This window comes from Arvicanthis niloticus, chromosome 9 (assembly GCF_011762505.2).
Source record: "Arvicanthis niloticus isolate mArvNil1 chromosome 9, mArvNil1.pat.X, whole genome shotgun sequence".
Classification (NCBI taxonomy): Eukaryota; Metazoa; Chordata; class Mammalia; order Rodentia; family Muridae; genus Arvicanthis; species Arvicanthis niloticus.
Window position 1 is genome coordinate 52,382,619 of NC_047666.1, and position 20,619 is coordinate 52,403,237.

At 48.0% G+C, this 20,619-nt stretch overlaps 1 protein-coding gene across 1 annotated transcript in view; it reads left to right on the forward strand.

Annotated features, from left to right (window-relative positions):
• Slc6a11 (solute carrier family 6 member 11) overlaps positions 1-20,619 on the forward strand; it is a 117,869-nt gene that overhangs the window by 25,459 nt on the left and 71,791 nt on the right. Inside the window, exon 5 of the mRNA XM_034512059.2 lies at positions 6,711-6,843. Within this exon, the coding sequence (XP_034367950.1) occupies positions 6,711-6,843 (133 nt within the window). The remainder of the gene's footprint in view (positions 1-6,710; positions 6,844-20,619) is intronic.

Below are 20,619 nucleotides of genomic sequence, written 5' to 3' on the forward strand. Positions count from 1 at the left end.
GAGGAGATTCTCTGAAGAGCAAACAAGAGAGTGGACATGAGTGGGGGACTGATGGGGGACTTGTTTAGCTATCTGAAAGGTCTACAGAGACAAGAAACTAGAGAAAACCCCAGATACTTTGTACCAAGTTCCTTCTCTAATTGGTCATCTTCCTTGGATTCTGGGGGTTCGAACTCCCACCTACAAGATGCACTTCTGATCTGGCTGCCCCTAAGACAAGGCATTCACATGAAGGGGGGAGGGTCCTTGCTCTTGATTGGGGGTGTCTGAGCTGGGGACACTCTAGGAGCCCCCCAGGTTTGGGAAGGGTTGAAGAGCTGAGTTTGTTCCCAGAAAATCGTAAGTAGAATCTGGGCAGAAGATTCCAGGAGGTGGCCCTGGCTCCCCTGTAGGGGCCAGGAAAACACACTTGTTTTGGTTATGGGCCCTTTTTTGTTGTTATTGGAGTTGGTTGCTTTGAGAGATCAGCACAGCTATTTATAGCCTAGCCCCTCTGCGCCAGCTTTTAGGGCCGACTCCATGTCCCTGCCAACCCACATGGCAGGTTTAAAAAAGGTGATCTGTTTGCAGGCTCCGTGCAGGACATGAAGATGAGGCATCCAAGGGGAGGGTGAGGGCTGTTCTTTGCAAGGTCTCTCTGAGGTTCTAATGGAGAAAGGGACAGAGGAAGGGTGCTGGAGGTTTGGGGAAATTGCTGGTCTCCAACTCTGCAACCTCTGATCAGAACCACCTCGTTCTGAGAAGTTGTTGCGTCTGTCCAGAGGAGGACCAGCACACAGGGTAGGTGAACCTTTTAGAGGGAAAGAAGGATGCTGGGAGGACTCATTGCATATTCCAGATACTTCCCTTGGGCCTTCAGAGACAGAGGTTCAAAGCCCAAGACTTCCCCTTGGTAGGTCTTCACCAGGCAGCTGGTGTCAGCCAAAGAATTTGGCCCCAATCTCACAATCTCACCTTGAACAATTGCTTTACCAGCCTGGGCCTCCGTTTCACCATTCATGAGTGAACAGTCCGTACTCCAAGTCTGGGTTCTAAATCTCAGGTTTCAACCAAGCATGAACTGAAGATACTCAGGAAAAAAAAATGTGTGTGTCCTGAATTTTCTCCTGGTCATTAGTCCCCAAACAGATCAGCTGTTTGACAAGCACTGGGGGTTGAGGTTATAAGTACTTCCACACAGCAGGCTGCATCAGGTTCTGTGCAAATATTTCACCATGCTATATAGAAGGGCCTGGCATCATCAGGGTCTAGAATCAATGCCCCATGGACATAGAGGATGCTGGAACTAACTCCCTGACAGTAGTTTGCTATGAAGACAAAATAGAGTGAGCTGGGTGACCCTTTCCTTAGCTCCTGTCATAACCCCCTCCACCATCAGCTTCTTCAGTTTGTTCCCTCTCAGTTTCCTAATAGGGAGGCACATTGTGTGCTCAGGGCTTGCTTTCTACCAGCATGCCTTTCTCTATGGAGAGGTCCTTCCCATCCCTCCCCTCATGTCCTTGTTCTCTTATGTCTGGAACTCTGCCCTCCCTCTTGGCCTTTCCCTTGACAGCTCTTATCCACTGCGTCCCTTTCACTCCTCTGACCCAAGAACTTCACTCCCTGAAAAGGCCACCTGGCTGAACTCTCACCTCCCCTCAGCTTCCTTCCACAGGTGTCCCTGCATAGGGAGGCTCTCTGCCTTAATGGTAGGCAGGTCAGTCACTTGCCCCCATCTTCTGTTTGTCTTTGGGTGCCCTTCTACCATGCTGTCCTGCCTGTCTGCCCTGCCTTTGCCTCTTTAAGGGGTTTTCCTTCTCTGTGCCCTAGACTGGAGATTCTGGAGTAGTTGGCAGATGGTCTCCCTTTTCCAGCTCTCTCTCTCTCTCTCTCTCTCTCTCTCTCTCTCTCTGAACCAGAGTTGAGGTATGACTCTTCACCCTACCTGTTTTCCAAGCTTTGGATCCAGAGACCTAGTGGGCTTCAGGCTTTTCAGTCGCTGAGTGTCCCACCTTGAGCTACCTGAGCTGCTTAGTTCTTTTGTCCATGTGATACAGTCTAGAGTTATCTGAGAAAGGGGAAACTCATTTGAGAAAATGACCCCAACAACTGGCCTCTAGGCAATTTCTGCGGGACATCTTCTTGATGGATGACTAATGTGAGAGGGCTCAGGTCATTGCGAGTGGCACCACCCCCGGGCAGGTGGTCCTGGGTGGTATAAGAAAGCCTTGAGGAGCAAGCCAGGAAGCAGCACGCCTCCATGGCCTCTGCTTCAGTTTCTGCCTCTGGGTTCCCACTCTGACTTCCCTCCATGGTTGACTATAGGCTTAAGATGAAGTCAACCATTTCCTCTCCAAGTTGCTTTTGGTCATAGTGTTTTACCACAGAAATAGAAAGCAAACTAGGGTGCCATCTTGTCTTAAAGTATGGTGCCCACCCACTGTTTTCCAGTCTGCCTCACTAGCCTCCCTGCTGTTTCTCTGGACCTGGCCACCTCTGAGGGGGTCCATGGCCCTGTTCTTTCAGGCAGTCACCTTCCACCTCTGCCACTTTCAAACTCATCCATCCCTCCCCACTGACACTTCCTACCTTGATCCTAAGCTTCTCCATTTACTGACCTAACTAAAATGAGTTCTTCTGCACTGGGTACCCCGCAATGCCCCAACTTTACAATCCATTCTTCCTGATACAGCTGAAGCTGGGTCTCCAGAGGTACCCCTCTGTGCTGACAAGGTATCACCCCTCTTCAGACTCTTCCACCACCCTTGTGGGATGCAGCCCCACGCTCTGCAAGGCTCACACTCCACTTTGCCAGCATCTCCGCTGCAGCACTGGGCACACATGCCCTGCTGCACCATTGCTAGCCTCCAGCTTTTGCTCTGGCTTCACTTCCTGCCCCTGAAGACCTCTCTCTCTGCCCCCCTTTTTTGCTTTCTTTCTACCTTTTGGTACCCCCAAAGACCCCCACATTCTGATACTGGTGTTGACAGTTTTGATGGTGTTCCACTAAGCCTTGAGGGTTTGCTGTTCTCTTCTCTCCATGACAGCAGTTTCCGTGTCTCCATTTTCCACTGGGTCCTGAGGTCTTATAGAACCTCTAACTCGCCACAGCAGCCACTATCCGGATGGTGCTCAGTAAGCACTTGAATATAGCAATCCACGAAGTAGTGATAAGCACTTGGTACTCTTTTTATTTACTATGCAGAGGTGTGTCAGACAGCTCTAGCCTGTAGTGAGTAAAGCTGGAAGGAGTTCAGTAGTGACTGTGGGGTTCTGGAAGACCCAGTGGCTAGCATAGAGGCTTCCAGATTCCTACCTATGCTCCATCGCTTGCTCATGTGGCTCTACCAAGTTCCTTGACTCAGCTGTACCTCAGTATCCCCATCCTTGAAGCAATAATATGTGTCTCTGTCTCAAGGCTCCTGGGATGGGTTAGATGCTTTCATCCCTGGGCAGCCTGTGGAGGGAGGGGCCATTAATTCCTTTTTACAGATGAGGAAGCTGAGACCCAGAGAGGTGATGTTTCCCAGTCAAGGTATAACAGATGGTGGGAAACAGAGCTGGCTTGAGCCCAGCTGTTTGGTATGTATCAAGGGCTGGAGACACCTGGCCCTATCCCTCCAGGGAGATTTCAGCCTTCAGGGGTGCGTCTCCAGAAATATGCTAAAAGGTGCTCTCTGGATTTGCTCCAAAGCCAGTGCAGAGTGCTCAGCTAGCGTGACTTGCATATGCTCATCTCCCCAAGAAGTTCTGGCTAGTCCTGAGTGCTGAGTGTGTCCGCTCTGGGCACAGTGTCCAGAGGTCCGGTCCTGGGTCCTTGCCGGCCAGCATGTTGGCAGCGAGCTCTTCCTCATTCAGCTGCCTCTTGTGCTCCAGTGCTTTATGGGGGAGGGTCATTAAAAAAGCTTTTTCCCAGGAAGAGCTGTGCCTTCCCTGAGTCTCTGCTGTGGAGTGGCCCAGCCCCCATGCTCTCAAAAGCTGCCCTTGTGGGTTTCAACACAGTCCTATAGCCCAGTAGGCCGAGAACCCCATCCACCGAGCTCAGCTTTTCTCCAGAACCTTCTGAGTGACAATCAGCATTGGTTCAATGTAAAGAAAATAGTTTGACGATGTTTTCAAATAAGAGTCTGATGGAACAAAAGAGCAGTTCATCCGCTTTGGCTTTTTGTGTTGTGCTTCTCAATTGGGAAATGAGATGGTTTAGTTAAGTGAGGGGGCGCCAGAGCTGGCTGTTCAGGACTGAGGCTCACAGCTTCCAGAGAGTGGAGCCAGCTCACTCCTAGCAGGCCTGTTCCCTCCTTCCTCTCTCCATCCCTGTGTATTTTTAGACTTCAGATCCACAGTTCAACAGACAAGTCCACCAATCTGAACACACACACGCACACACACACACACACACACGCTAGGTAGGTAACCTGTATGTTTTTTCATAAGCGGTCCCAAACCTAGAATAGATGGATACAGAGCATGCCACGCCATGCCCGTGCACAACGACCCAAGGTCTTGTCTAGACCTTGTCAACCAATGGGCTACCCTTTGGGGGTGTTTAGAGTAGCAATTATAAGACAACAGATGTATATCTGTGACTGGGTTCTTAAAATGTAAACAGGAGAGGCAGTGGGCACCCTAAAAGTCCCTGTACAGTTTAGGGAGTGGTAACATTTTGCAGGAAAAATTTTAACCCTGTAATAATTCTTCAAAAGATCCATTATACAGGAGCAAGAAAAGAATGTGTTGTTTTCCATCTTTGAGATCTCTGGGGGGGGGGGGGGAATACTTGTTACTATGGCAAAACTCAACCTCCCCTGACTGCTACAAAGGGCCCAAATTAAGCTTCCTGTAAGAAACTATAGGTAAAGCCATGCTTTGAAGGGTGAGTGGAACTGACCCAGGAGAGGAAGGTACAGGAGATTACATCCCTCAATTCCTGTCAAGAAAAAGGCAAAGTTAAAAATGCAATTGTAAGTCTCTTCTTGTAAGTCTCCTGCTTCTGTCGAGTCCAAGTGTTTCATTTGGTAAGAAATCCATGGCTCAGTGCTCCCAGGGATCTGCTTGACAAAGGTGCTTCTCAGTTTCCACACTAGACTTTCTTTAAGGTCTTTAAAGACTCATCATGTCCCCGTGAGGTGTGAGCGCCTCAGATGAATTCAAGCTAAAGATTGCTAAAGCACTCCAAGCAAGAACTATGTTCGTTGTTGGGCCTGGCTAGACAATCCTTTCTCCTCACTTAACTCGCACCCCACTTTTGTCCAGCTTAGCCTAGTTGAGCATACTGACCTTCTATTCTCAGAACCTAAGGTAATGAGTGCCTAGCACATTACCTGGGACCTAGCACAGTAGGTCCCAGGAGATGAGTACTGAGTGTGGTTGCTCCTGTTTCTTCCAGCCGTGAGCTGGTTTCTAGTAACTCGGAGGCTGCCCACAGTCTGATTTTGTTTGGGGGCCTGCCTGATTTCTCCAGCAGGGGCTGGGGCTACAGGGAGCCTGCTGACCAGTGCTAATTGGTGTCATTGAGTAATTAATGCAGAATCAGACCCGAGCTGATTCCCAGGGAGACAGACACTGAGGGTGGCTTTCATGCTTGGTGGGATGGGAGTTCCTTTCTCCGGGGACATTCTCAGAGCACTGAAGGCGACTGGCACCGTCTGGTGGGGGTGGCTTGGCAGCCAGAATGGGGTTCGTGGAGCAAGTGTGGAGGGGGTTTGTGCTAGTGCCACGGTTGGACACAATATGGAGCGTGGCAAGTTTGACTTTAAAGAAACACAACCCCAGGGTGGGCGCTGGGAGCCAGGCATGTGTCAGCTCTGAAGAATTGATGCACTCTTGAAGAAGGCTATGGCGAAGGCATTTCCCGAGTACCTGGTATCCTCAGTGCTCTATAGCCTGGGTCCTCTTGGTATGGGCACCTCTCCCCATTAGCATGGGTTCTCCTCCTCCTTGGCATGGATCCCTCCTCTGTCTTCTCCTCCCTCCATTCCGTCTGCCCTCTGTGCCCTGCGCCTCTGTCCCCAAAATGCACCACACTCTGTCTCTAGAGGTTTCACTTAACCTAGAATAGTCTCTACTCCTCCATTCAGTGTGCAGATCTTGCATCCCTTCTCCCAGGAAGTTTCCAGGGACTCTCTGCAGCAGCAAAGATGGGTTCTGTTTTGTTGCAGTGACAAGAGCTCCAGAAATCTGAGTGACACAATCCACTATCTTCTAGTATTGCTTGTACCGTGTCTTGGGCAGTCCCTTCCAATGGGCCTTCTAGAACCCTCACCATAACACTCTTCTTTGATCACAGCAAAGGGAGGAAAAGGGGAACTGGAGAGCCATGACAGCTGGCTCTAGAAAATTCTCTGTGATTTGACACATGTCCCATTGTCCTGTGACTGACCCTGAGTTCAGCAGTATTGCAGTGAGTGGTCTTCTCTTAAAGACACAGACTATTTTCATAGCGGTATGGTTTCCCAGATACATCAGACTTGGTGAGGTGATTCCTAAGCCCATTGTGCCATATGCCTTTTTACTTTCCTCTAGAGTGGTTCCACAAAAACACAGGCTTGGTCTTGTCCTTCTCAGAGGCTTCCTGCTCAGCCCAGGGTCTCATAGTTGGTGAATGACAGAGGCTGGAGGGGTGGGATCATTGGAGGGCAGCCTATCCTTGCCTGTCTACTGTCTTGGCTCTACCATAGGTAGAAGCACAACAGCCATCTTTGGTTCAGTGACTCCCCACCCTCTCTCCACAGACGGCGGGTCTTGGCTATATCCGATGGCATTGAGCACATTGGGAACCTCCGTTGGGAGCTGGCACTGTGTCTCCTGGCAGCCTGGACCATCTGCTACTTCTGCATCTGGAAGGGTACTAAGTCGACTGGAAAGGTAAGATGTTAACAACTGAGAAGCTAGCCCAAAAGCAGAAGATGAGAAGAAGTGACCTATATGTTGGCCACCAAGAAGCTCATGTTGGAAGCACCAGCTCTAAGTTGAGAGATGGGAGAACAATGGATGAGGAGCCCACCTAGGAGCTTCTCCACATAGCTGCCATACCCTAAAACTTTGGGTTTCTCCTCTGTGAAATAAAGATGGTATACCTTTCTGGGTGAGTCGAGAGTCACAAAGGGAAGGCAGGATAAGATGTACTGAAAACTGAAATACGCTAAGCAGCTAATGACTATAACAATTCTTATGCTACCGAGCCTGACTCCAGATACATACCAGGGCAGACCATGCTGGCCTTCCCACAAGCCACCCTAGCTGTGTCTATGTCTCATGTTCCTGCAGTGTGGCATGGGGAAGCAATGCCTTCTCTTACAGTGCTGCTGTGCCAGCTGTACCGGGTGACCTTAGAGGTCACAATGGAGGAGGAAAGGGAGATAGTGGCCAACTCTGAACTGTCTGGGAGTTAGCTGTATGTGTCTCCTTCACTTACAGGCTACTGATCAGAACCTGGGCCATAGCCTCTTCCAATCACAAGGTAGCTGGAAAGCACAAGGGGGCTTTGGTTAGCACAGAGTGGACTGTGCTGCTGCCAGATTGATAGAGGAATAGAAGTATGACCTTGTGGGCATGTCCAGCTTGCTTGTGTGTGGCTTAGGAAAAAAAAGGGATTTAAAGGAAAAGTTAATCTATTGGCAGTGTTTAGAAATCTGGTGTTCTGGTTGGGTACAGCCCTCCACTGTCCCCTGCTGTTCTTACTCCTGAGGCTGAGCATCAAGGCCATTAGTCTTCTGTCTGGGACTCAGCCATTAGCCTTCTGTCTGGGACTCATTTCATTTTCTTGAGAAATAGGAAATCAAATTCTTACACCTGGCTCCATCACTCCTCATGAATGTAGGTGACACAGGTCATTGCTTGTCACTTGTGTTCTAAGTTCTTGTCTAAGGTGAGGGCTAGAAATGAGGCTTCGAAGGACAGAGGGATGAGCAGATCTGGGCCTTGTGAAAGCTGCTCTCCAGAGGTCCCTCAGGGCTGGGTGGGATGAAGAAACTTCTAGGGGTCCAAACATGGTGGTCCAAAGGAGGAAGCTGGGAAAACACAGAACACAGAGGGATGGCTTATGGGCAAAGCAGGTGTGCTGAGAGGTCATCACAGAGGTGTTTGGGGACCCCAGCAAGCAGAACAAGGACGTTTGTGTTCCATGTCACGTCCAGCCATGTCATCTGCTGACCTTTGCCTTCTGTGGGCTATGATGCCACAAAGCAAGATGATCCCTCTGTTTCTGCAAATAAAGAATGCTTATATTATTGCTATACTTGAAACTGTTGCCTTGCTCTCCCCCGTGGCCCTCCTTGCTGCCTCCTCTAGCTGAAGAAGAAGATAACTGGATTGTTAAGAGCCAGGCTCAGTGCTTGGAGAGCTGGCTTGGCAGCTGAGAGTGCTTGGTGTTCTTCTAGGGGACCTGAGTTTGGTTCTCAGTACCCATGTTGAGTGGCTCATAGTTTCCTATAACTTCAGCTCTAGGGAATCTGATACCTCTGGCCTCCACAGGAACCTGTGCTTACACATGTGTGCCTACACATACACACACACACACACACATACACACACACACACACACACACACACACACACACACACAATCTTAAAATTAACCTTAACAACAACAAAAGTGTCTGGAGTCAGGACTCAATCCCCAAGTCTGTTGTTCAGCGAGTATGTTCTAGAATACCCGGATTAACTTCTCTTAGGTTGTTTCCCAGGTGTGAGCTTGCATGTTAGGGCTGAACAGAGTGGGAGAACTCACAGCAGGACTGAATGAATGGAGGTTTTCAATAATCCTTTATAAGGATGACCTATTATCTGAGGAGTGGTTTCTGAGCTGGGAGTGGTGGTTCACAGCTATAACCTCAGGGCTTGGGAGGCTGAGCTGGAGGACTGAGTTTAAAATCTGCCTGGGTTATATAACAAGACCCTATTTAGAGAAAGCAAAGGAAGAACAGGAAGAGGGGGAAAAATATTAAAAATGTTTTCTGAGTCCTGCCGTAGGCTCGTATAATTCAGTGGGTTTCATGTTTTTATTACATTTTTATGTATCTGATGTACATATTGGAGGAGCCGGGGCATCAGAGGATAATTTACTGGAGCTGGTTTTCTCTTTCAATCATGAAGTTCTGAGGGATCAAACTCACATTGTCAGTCTTGATAGTAAGTGGTTTTTCCTGCTGAGCCATCTTAGCACCCCTCAGTAGGTTAAAAAAAAAAAAAAAAAACGGGAAAAGTGCACCCTGCACCACTTCAGAGTAGGTCAGTGGAAATGCATAAGGAACCCAGAGGGGAGGCAATGTTAAGCTAGCACAGTCCCAAGTACTGCCTCTTGGATGCTGAGCCTACATCAGTGGGCTTGGCTGGGCAGCAGTAAGATGTGGCATGGAGAGAGCTGGGGTTTATGTAGGAAATTTGTGCATAAGAGCCCAGCATGCAGCTGCAGCAAGATGCATGTATACTCCACCCTTGCATGGGTTGTGTGCTGTTGTCTGGGGTGGTAGACAGCCCAGCGCTGTAGAACTGTTGGAGAACTGAGATCCAGGAAGGGCAGGTGCAGTCTGGGGGATTTCAGATAAAGCTGCCAAGAAGGAGAAGAAGCAATCGTATCTTCAGCCGTGGCTTCTCTCAGGGCCCTTCACATCTGCCTTAGACATCTCGTTTCCTTGTTATGGGGAGTTAGTGTTGTATTTCACAGAGAACCAGAGTCTGAGTGATCAACCAGCCCAGTCATAGGAGTCTTGTGTCTGCCTTTAACTCACCTCAGAACGTTGCACTCTGCCTCTCTTTGACTCTTGTTTTACCCTTATTCCTCCTGCATCCACCTCCTGAGTGTTGGGACTACAGATGTATGTCACCACACCTGCCTCCACCTCCTGAGTGTTTGGATTACAAATGTATGTCACCACACCCATTGGCATGCACTTGACTAACATGTAGACTATTGTAGCACCATGAAGGGCACACCTTCCTTTGTCCCCTTGGTCACATGGTTGGTAGAAGTGACAACCGCAGCTACAATCATAACCAGAGTTCATGGTGAGGCACTGCAGGTGGATGTTCCATTCAGGCCTTGGAGCAGCCCTGCAAGATGGAGGCTCAGTAGCCCTGTTTGCAGAGGCAGCAGATTGAGCATCTAACCAAAGCACTCTCAACAGGCAGCATCAGATGGGGCTGAAATCTAAGCGTTGGTGACTTCACAGCTCGTGTTCTGTATAAGGGCACGGTCATGCCACCTGCAGCATCCTGAGGACGGTGATGGATTTCTTATGACTTAATTAGGAAGAAGTTAAGGAGAGTGCTTAGGTACTCAGGGGATGCTGCATATGTCTGAACAAGTGCTTTTCAAGGAAGTAGTGATGCTGGATATGGTAAGCTGATGAACCATACATACTCTTGCAGGCTGGCTTCCATAAGATGCTCCCTGTGTCCCCAGTGCCACAGTGACATGAAGGATGAAAGCTATTTTGACAAAAATAAAACTCTTTAAGCCATTAAGCTCACACTCCCCTGACTTTATGTATGAAGAAATTGAGGCATGGAGACAAAAGGGGGACTTGTCCAGTGTTACAGAGCCAGCATGTCATGCCAGCTCATGGGCTTTTTATGAATGGTGGGGTTCCAAGGTTACACCAACAACTTATGGAGGTACATTTGGTTTGGGGGGGGGGATGGTGTATGGCATAGGTTAGTTACTGGGTTTTTCTCTCCACAGCATCTTGGAGATGAGTCTGGAATCCAGAAGTCTTTGGATTCTGCTCAAAAAACATATGAAAACAGCATGTTGGGTTATCTGAGATGTCCTATGTGGGTAGCGGTTGCCTCTGGTCCCAGAGTGCAGACCCTAGCCAGAGACATTTGCATGGCAGTTCTCAAGGAAGGAGGCATCTATCTTCCGTGGACTGTCCAGGTCTAGATGGGCCAGTGTTTCCTCTTCATCTCCTTCCTGAAGATCCAGTGTACTACCCAGAGTCAGATCTCAGTGTCTAACATATTCTAATGTGAGAAAAGTTCCTGGTGCCCTCCATCTCCAAGGTGAAAACTGCGCCTGATTTCAGCACAGTTTACTTGCTTCTTTCCATGGTCAGGGAGGCAGGCACTGTTGACCTGACCTCATTATCAATGGACATGGGAACAAATGACCAACATACAGATCCCAGGGGAAGCTATGATGTACCACAGATGAAGTCCCTATAGCACTGTCAAGCAGGGACATGCCCAAAATGGCCACGATGAGCCACAGGGCTTTTCTATCATTGGCATCTCTCTCAGAAGACACCTGACACCACAAAGGCCAGCACTCAGTATCTTCTGAGGTCCTATGAGAAACCCCCCAACCTCAGAAGATGCTTCTCCAGGGAAAAGGGATGCAGGAAAGTTCTCTGCCACACATCCATTGCTTCATAAACCTGGTATAGAGCACAGATCCTACCCCGTGCCAGAGAAGGCAGTGGACAGCGTGGTCCTCAGTAAGCATGCAGTGTGCAGCCCTCAAGGGTAGGTGAGCCATGCAGCCTGTGGGAGTGAGCATGCTCAGAGAAGCAGCTGCATTTGAGCTAGATGCTGCTGACCAGTAATGAAACAGATGAGCATGTCAGAGCCTGAGAACTCCTAGGGTCTCTAGAATGATAGAATTCAGGGCATTCGACCCTGGGGGCATCTTTATTTTTTAAGGTAAAACTCTCTTACAAGCCACAGAACACCATATAGTTGACCCAAGGTGGTTCATTGGCCAGGAGCACTTGTAGCATTCAAATTCATGTCTGCGCCTGCTCTGTGCCCTCAGTGAGGCATGGACTCAAGGACAAGACCTTGGTTGTAGTTCTCAGCACACAAGGGTTGCTCATTCATCACTTTATGTTTCCTGCCATGGGAAAATAGCTGAGGTTTGGATGCCATTTCTTCTCTAGGCCAGTGGTTCTCAACCTTCCTAATGCTGCGACCCTTGAATTCAGTTCCTCATGTTGAGACCCCCCAATCACAAAATGACTTTTGTTGCTACTTCATAGCTGTAGTTTTGCTACTGTTATGAGTCCTCATGTAAATAGCTGATATCCAGGATATCTGATATTTGACCCCTGAAGGGATCTTGACCCACAGGTTGAGAACCATTGATCTAGACACCATGGAAGTGCCAGCAGTTTCCTGTGGATTAAAAAGAAAGTCAAACGTTTGTTAATAATATTGTAAGTCCTGAGTGAACAAGGCTGAATGAGGACCTGTTACCTCTCAGGTGATAAGGTGTCACTGTGTAGGACTAATAGGAACCCTAATCACTGAGGCAACTTTGTGTTTTTCTTGTCTCCATGTTTTGTACATCTACGAAATTCATTATGCCTGCCTCTGCCCTTCGCCTCCATTCTTGGCTCTAGGGGCACAAGATCACTAAGTCATATTGACGAACTCCTCTGATCTCTCATCCAGTTATCAGGCAAGCCTCCTGACAACCTTTGTACAGACAAAAACTCTTCTCTGCATAGACAAACATAAGTGCTGTATGTTCCATGAAGCACAAAATGCAAGTGAATTTGTAGGGTTCATCTTTTGCCCCATCTGATTAGAACACTGCCTGTGGGCTGGTGCTGTCCTTGTCGATCTTTTGCTTGTAGCTCTGTGTATCCCAAAGCTTTCTGTCTGCAATCTCTTGTGCTGACTTTGCCTGGCCTTTATCTACACCAGCAGTTGGCCAACAGTGGTTTCAGCAGATCTGACCCCACTGCCTGTGTCTTTAAGCTGCACCTCCAGTGTTGCCACAAATCAAGGGACTGAGGAACTGCAAGAGGCTGAGAAGCCCACAAGACTCCACTTGTAGGCCAAGCATTCCATTACCTAAAAACCCAAAATTCAAAATACTCCAAAATCCAAAGCTTTCTAGGGGCTGATATAACACTTGAAGAAATTCCATATTGTCCAATTCTATTTTGTGTACAAATTTACTGAAATATATAAAATTACCTTTAGGATGTGCATTTAAGTTGATTAAGAGCATAGCTGAATTTAGTATTTAGTCTTGGTCCCATAGCCAAGCTGTCTCAATGTGAACAATATGTATAAGTATTTCAAATAGGTTTGTATGAATAACCCAACTTTAAAAATTCTGAAATCACAAGCAATCTGAAGTCCAATCTTCTATATTGGCTATGTAAAACATTTCTCTTTTAATAAGAAATTACTCAAAACTGATGTCATCTAATGCATGGGCTATTAACCAATGAGAAGCAACAATGACCGTCTGTGAAGAATTCTTCACATATGCACACACACACACACACACACACACACACACACACACGAAAAAACATATAATTCCTAAATATACATATATAATCAAACTCACATAAATATACATGCAAATAAACATATATATGCAGGTGTGCACATACACATGCATGTACATATACACATCGATACATATTTACATGTATATACACATAAACCAATATATATGTATATATACACATAAACATACATATGCACACATGTGCATATACATACAGACACCTATATATACATGTCCATATGCACACAGACACATATCCATACATATACACATAAGTACACAAAATCATAAATACATGCATGTGCACACACATACCCATGCACAGGCAAGCACATACATATACATGTACATAAATGTGTATACAAATGCTCAGACACATGTACACATAGATAGATATGATTACACACATACACACACATATAAACATCCACACATGTAAACATACATGTGCCCACATGGGTGCTCACAAACACACACTGCTTGTTCTGTCTCCTCATACAGTATCTCCTGTATCCAGAAGCTTTTTGTGTGTTTGAAGTTTAGCTTGTTGTTTGGGCAGTACTGGAGTTGTAGCCCAGAGCCTACCACAGAGCTCCTGTCTGAGCCCAGCACTCATTTTCTAGGGAGCCTAATCCTTCTGTCCACACCTTCACCCACCCAGTGAGTGTTGGCCGTGTACCCACTGTGCACTACGTACCGAGTGGGGGCTGTTTTCAGTTCAGTGGCAAGTGGCACAGACTGTGGAACCTTTTCTTTCCTGCAGAGGGAAATACATGCATACATACATACATACATACATACAAACATACATACATACATACATACATACATACATAACAGAACTGCTGTTTGAGGACTGCTAGAGTCTGGTAGAAGGATGCTGAAGGGACCTCCCAGAGAGAGCATGGGACAGACAGTCGAGGGTCAAGCCACGTGTAATTCTCCAGGTGGAGAGGCCCTGGTGAACTTAGAAGCATTGCAAACCAAGGTGAGAGCTGATGATTGGCAGTCAGGAGTGGAGCAGAGAATTGAATCAGACCTTCTGCACTGTGCAAAGGGGCAGGACTTAGTTCTGAGGACAAGGAGACCTTTGGAGCAGAGGAACATGGCTGACTTTCTGCTTGTTGTTGGAGGAGAGGCTGAGGGCATCGCTGCGATGACCAGGAAGGCAATGGCAGAGTGTGGGTCAGAAGCTACACCCACAACCCACTTAGGGTGCCGTTCTTGCTCTGCCCACATAGACACTGAGCCCCTGCTGTCTTTCACCTTTTAAGCAGGGGAGACCAGCCCTGCTTCTAGTTTGGACATTGAGCTTTCAGCAGACAGCTGTCCCATCTAGCAGATCAAATCAACCCTCAGCTGTCCCGATGCCTCCTCTTCGGCTGGCATCCTGTCTTTCCCTGTTTCTTCTGTCCTTCACCGTGGATGATTTATGGATTTTTGCCCCTCGTTTCCTGGTCTCCAAGAGCAGTGGTTGAGAGGGGAGGACCTAAAAAAACAATTGTGGTCCTTTCCCACCTCCCCCACTGCCCCTTCAGAGGAAGCTGCAGGATTAGCTGGGATTTGAAGAAGAATCCTGTCTTTTCACTGCTCTGGGGCTCTGTTGCTATTCTTTTCAAAGGCCCAGGACACCAAGGCAAGGGGAAAAAAGTTAGGAAAAAAAAAAGCCACACACACACACACACACACAGACAGACAGACACCCTCGCCCAGAAACAGCTGCAAACAGCCTTGAATTGAGTTTGTTTTCTTTCCCTTCGCCCCATTCAGCCACCAGGAGAGGAGCTGGAGGGGACACAAGGACTCCCAAACAGACTGTGTCTGGTCTGGAGGTTAGAAGTAGTGAGCAGTACCTCCTTCACTCACTCTTAACCCGTTCTGTCTGCACACCAGCCCATGAGAACAGTGCTGCCACTGTGTAAATCAGAAGACAGTTTCACAGGCTGTCAGAGTCCATGGGGGTCTGGAAAGGGCAGGTCCACAGGCACATGTTTTTCTAGATGGAGACAGCCCAGGGGTACAGGAGACTCTGCCTTCCTCCCACCGCTGAAGCATGGATGCTTCACATGGCGATCTATGCATCAGGAGCCCCCTGTAAAGTGCCTAATGGGTTTAGTGAGGCATGAAGGAAGAGAGAAGGGGGCAGGGAAGTTAAAGAGAGAGACATGTAGGAGAGCAGAGGACAGGCTCAGAAGGAGACCTGGGCAGCCCTGCCTCCCAGCCCTCGAGCAGCTTTGGTGGTGGGACTGACTGCCCTAGTGGTGGCTGATGTCTGCTTTCAGAGAGGAAACTGGAGCAATCATGAGAGGCATGCAGAGAACCCCAGCAGCTGCCATATGAAGGTTTCAGCCAGGAGCCCCCATGGGGGTACAAAGGTACAGAAGCCACACTGCAGTTTGGGGTGCTACTTTTCACTGCTGCAGTTTGGGAGAAGGGGTAGATCGTGTCATTAAGTCTAAAGAGTCCAGCATCCAATTCAGCCCTTTCTCTGGTGCTGAATGGCTGTGGTTCACCTTTATCAGGGCTCTGGCAGCAGCGAGGGGACTTGGAAGGGATGAAACTTTGCCACTCAGTAATACCGTCTTTATTAAAGCACAAAGGCCCCCCAAAGTCCGAGTGATTGCTGGGGGGGAGGGGGCGTTCTGCAGGCCCAGCCAGCTCTAGAGAAAGCCTGCAGGAGCTCAAGTGGGGCCTGGAGTCCAGGGTTGGGGGATGGGGGTTGGAGGTAAAGGCACTGTTAACCCTTTCCAGTCCTTCCCTGACACCTAGCACTGTGTGGAATCCCAACCCTGTATAGATTGGTGGATATCCCGGGGTCACACAGCACCACTGCCGTGCAAGGCGGACACAGAACAACTAGAAAGGCTCTTTTTTTTTCCCAGCAGAGCTTTAGCTCTGCACCCACAAGATGTTAGCGTTGTCGGAGGCCCAGGTGATGGTAGAGGTGACAGTCTCCATGCAGTAAGCAGGTGTCAGGAGTCCTGCCTTTTCACTTTCAACAGTGTTAACAGCCCAGACTCAGTTTCCTCTTCAGTCAAGGGGAGTTTAACAAGTTCAGAGCCTCAGAAGTGTCTAGTACAGGGAAGGAGGACACACTGTGCCACCATGTGTGCATGGCTTAGGATAGGGTGAATTGTGGGCCAGCTCTGAGGATGCATTAGAAACATAGTAAGGAAATGCCGGGGGTGGGGGGCACTAAGGGCAAATCATGATCTTTTCTAGGGAGCTAACAGCTGGATGGCTAAATCACAAGTGTCACAGTGTAGGTGTCCTGTCACCTGCAGACCATTGGCTAGTTCACATTGTGGTGGATGGGACCTGCTCCATTCTCCTGGGGTCCCTACTACATGCCCCTGTTTCAGCATCACTTCTGTACCACGATTAGTCTGGGCCCACTTAGAGAGCAATTGTGTGCCACACAATGATGTTTTAGTCAGCAAGGGACCATACAACAGTGGTGCTTAAAATTAACAGTGAATTGGAACGTTCCTGTCAGTGTCATCAGAGGCACTGTAATGATCCTTCCGTGCTGGTGCTGATGATGGCGGGACACAGCAGTTGCCCTAGCTATATAACGTTTATTAGGCACTTATTCTCAGTGCACTCATGATGAGGATGCACAGGACTGCTTTTATCCTATACTGCACTTTGGATAGTGACTTTAGGTATGGTCGTGTACACAGAACTAGGATAACTATAAGACAGCCTTTCTCCTCTTTCCTTCCTCCTTGTAGACAGTGAACAAGGTTGAGTGCATGCAGGTCAGGGGTGCTGAGAGCAGCCATGACTTTGTCCCCAAAGGAAGTCACATAGATACTCCAAATGATGACCTGAATGAGTGAGCGTCCAATGAACATGTGATGCCTGTGTGTGTGGTGCCTGCTGTACTGAGTTAACAAGAAACAGCATTTCCTGGGTGGTCAGATATTTGATCCCCCTCCCACCTTTCTGTACCTACAGTGGCTCAGGAACGCTTTCTTGGGGAAGAAGATGAACATGGGCACAGAATGGGTAAAAAAAGATTTGTGGCTCCGAGTGAGTGAGACCCTTGAGAACCAGCTCTCAACGGAGGGCGACTGCTGATAGAGGAGAAAGCATGGGGGAATGCCATAGAAGCCATCTAGTGGCAGGCAGATAGGCCATGCTCCAAGTTCAGGCCTTTCCCATTTTCTAAACCCTCCCTGTGTTTCTGACATGGGATCATGGTGCTTTGCTGCCAGATGGGATTCAGCCTTTCCAGTAGGTGCTCATGTGAGTGTAGGCAAACCTACTTTAGGAAATGACACTAAGGTCCAGAGAGCTAAGTGGCATACAGAGTCACACAGCCAGCAGATGAGCCAAGGTACAACCCATCTGCCTGGGCGCATCGCAAACCACCATACTCATCAGCACACAGAGAAAAGCAGAGACCAAGTGTCTCTGGCCCCTGGCAAACGTGGTTCTGAATGTAGTGACCACTGGGCTTTCTGTGCCTCTTGAGGAATAAGAAAACCTACCTTGTTATGAGGTTTCTAGAAGGTGCTACATGTAAAAATACTCGAGGCTTGTATGTAGCAGACACAGTGGCTAGCCTTGCTGGAACTATGGGCTCTCTCTGCTTTGCTGAGCTCACCCTCTGACTCCAACTTGAGTCCCTCACCTGCAGATATTCACAGTGACACTGTTGTAAACAATAGTTGTCCACAGACCAGTTGTTGATGTTTGGGTCGGGATATTACTATGGCACTGGGAAGGCTGGAAACTCTTGAGAGAAGCTCCATAGAGGAGGACAGCCAGGTGGAGAGACTGGAGCCAGGCCCACCTTTGCAGGAGAGGTGGGGGAAGTGGGGCAGAGTGTTGCCATGGAGGTTAGGAAGCAAGCAAGAAGCTGGGTTGCCCACCTAAGGACCCATGAGCAGTGGGGAGCCATTGATGATGGCCCTTAAGCAGAAGTGTATTTTCGGAAAGTGGAGATCACACTGACAGGTCTCATACTGTGTTCTGTACTGTGACCGCAGCTGTCTTCCTTCCGTTTGACAACCTCAGGTATGTAAGGAACAAGAACCCCATCGAGAACATTGAGGCAGACCATATTTCACTCTGCAGAAGCCAGCAAAGTCTTTATCCCATTAAATCATTTGTGTTTGGATCAGTGAGTTGATCACAGTCCTGGGAAGAGCCTGCTACATGCCAGGCCTGCTGCTTCAGATACTTAGGGCTTCTTAAGTCACTCACAGCTGTAGGGCCTCCCGTTTATAGCAGGGGTTTTTATAGCACACCTTGACCAGCCTGAGGTGCCAGTCACATGTAGTCAGACTGCTCAGATCGATTGCAGAAAACCTCACTACATTGCAGAAAAAGCCAAAGACAGCAGCTTTTACATACAGCACATTTGTAAAGATGTGAGAGTTCTCCAGTGAGTGAGCCAACACACTGAGTCCCAGTAGCGGTGATTCCAGTTGTGAGAAGCACGCATGGATGTGAGGCAAGATGGCAGCCCCAGACTGCTCAGGACCATTGCTCTGGGGTTTTCATCTTGAAATAAAAGCTTCAAGTAAGCACAGATATTAGTTTAGAGTCCCCACTATTGCAATGGTCATAAACACAGCTGCCCAGGAGCGGTGCCTTGGTCAGTAGGGTTAGGTTGGTGTTGGCATAGCAACATGAGTTATCTGAAGGGAGGGGTGATGTTTAGATAACCTGCCTCACCTCACCTTGACTGATGATTATATTTGTGGAAACTTCAGTTTCAATTAGTATCAGAAAGGAAAAAGGCACTGGATTCAATCCTTAGCAGCCCCAAATAAAACCTTTCAGTTTCATGTAAAACAGACTTGAAGCTAAGTGGTTAGAACTTCTTGCTCCCACATGGTTGCCAGGCCATTTGGAAACCTTGGGAAGCTCCTAAAAATCCTTGGATTTTAATGCAGTGATTTAGTCTCTGTGATATCAGGAAATGCCCCATGTGTCTCTTGTTTAGACCTTAGGAAGCAAGACAGACATTACTGTAACCACCAGCTTGCACTATACCATGTAAGCTTCCTAAGAATTCCACAGCATTTATAGATATGCGAGACCATGTGTAATGAGATGCCAGCAGGAAGACTATTGCAATGGTTGTAATGGTGAAAATGAAGCATATGATATTGCTTCGTGGTTTTATGCAGTTGATGAAGTGGAGTCAATCAGCAAGTGTCAGACCTTGAGACAGTACGTGGGTGGGCACAGAGAAGTCGAGAATGCAGCTGGTTACTGAAAGGCCTTTTGATACTGTGATACAATGATGGTGTCTATAAATATGTTGGGCTACATTCACAGCTATCTTGGGACCCATGTGGCCCAGAGAATGCAGCTTGGATATAACTGGAAGCAAAGCGGTGGCATGGCCTGGCTTCCTCCTTGTGGTGCCCCCAGAGCCATGGCATGTAAGTAGGTGACCATGGAGGAAGTGCAGGTCAGGGATGCTAGGTACTTTGAGGTGGAGAGAAGAGCGTGGGCTTAGGAAGTGCCACAGAGAATAGACCCTCCCCTCTGTTTGTGGTAGGTTTAGGAAACAAAGAGATTAATGATGAAACCCAGGCCATAAGCTACATGACCAGAGCCAGATGTGGTGCCACTAGGGAAGAGGAGAAATACACTAGGAACAGAGACTAGAGGAGATAATTCTCTCTTCTGAGTTCTCATCAAGATTGCAGTGGCCAGTGGGAATGCACAGGGAGATATCTGGGATGCCACTGAGGTATCTAGGCTCAGAAGAGAGGCAGGTGGCTTGGAATCACCTCATAGAGGTTAAGATTCTTTTTCCTGGGCATGAAGAGGCATCAAGGCTCCCATGAACCCATAGGAATTCTATAAAACTCCTAGAGTTATTTGGGGGTGTGTACTTTTCTACACTTGGGTGCCATAGATATCATCTTGAGTTTTATTTTGTGCCCTACTCTTAAAAGGAGAAATGTCTAACTGATATATTTCACCTGCATTAAGTCATGCCATTATTTTGTGCACTAAAAAAAATGCATTGTGTCTCCCATCAAGATGGAACAGAAATCAGAAAGGTTGTGCACCTCCGTTGGAACTATGCCATGTGTTGGTCTGTGGCACGGCCATGTGGACTCTTGCTGCTATGGAGGCTCTTCCACAGGATCCTCAGCATATGCAGGCTCGGATTGCTGGTCAGAGCACTAGCAGGTCATGTGTGCAGTTTGGCCACGGTAACTCGGGATAGCACAGTAACAATGGGATAGCCTACTCTGCCTGTGGTATCTTCTTTTCTTGGATCTGTAAAGTACTGAGTTGCCTCAAGAACATGTGGAATTTTAAAAAATGGACTCAAGATAATGTTCCTAAAGTTGGCTTTTCAGTATCAAATTCCACCAACCTTTTTTTTCTGATACCTTTCTACAGAAAAGAATAGT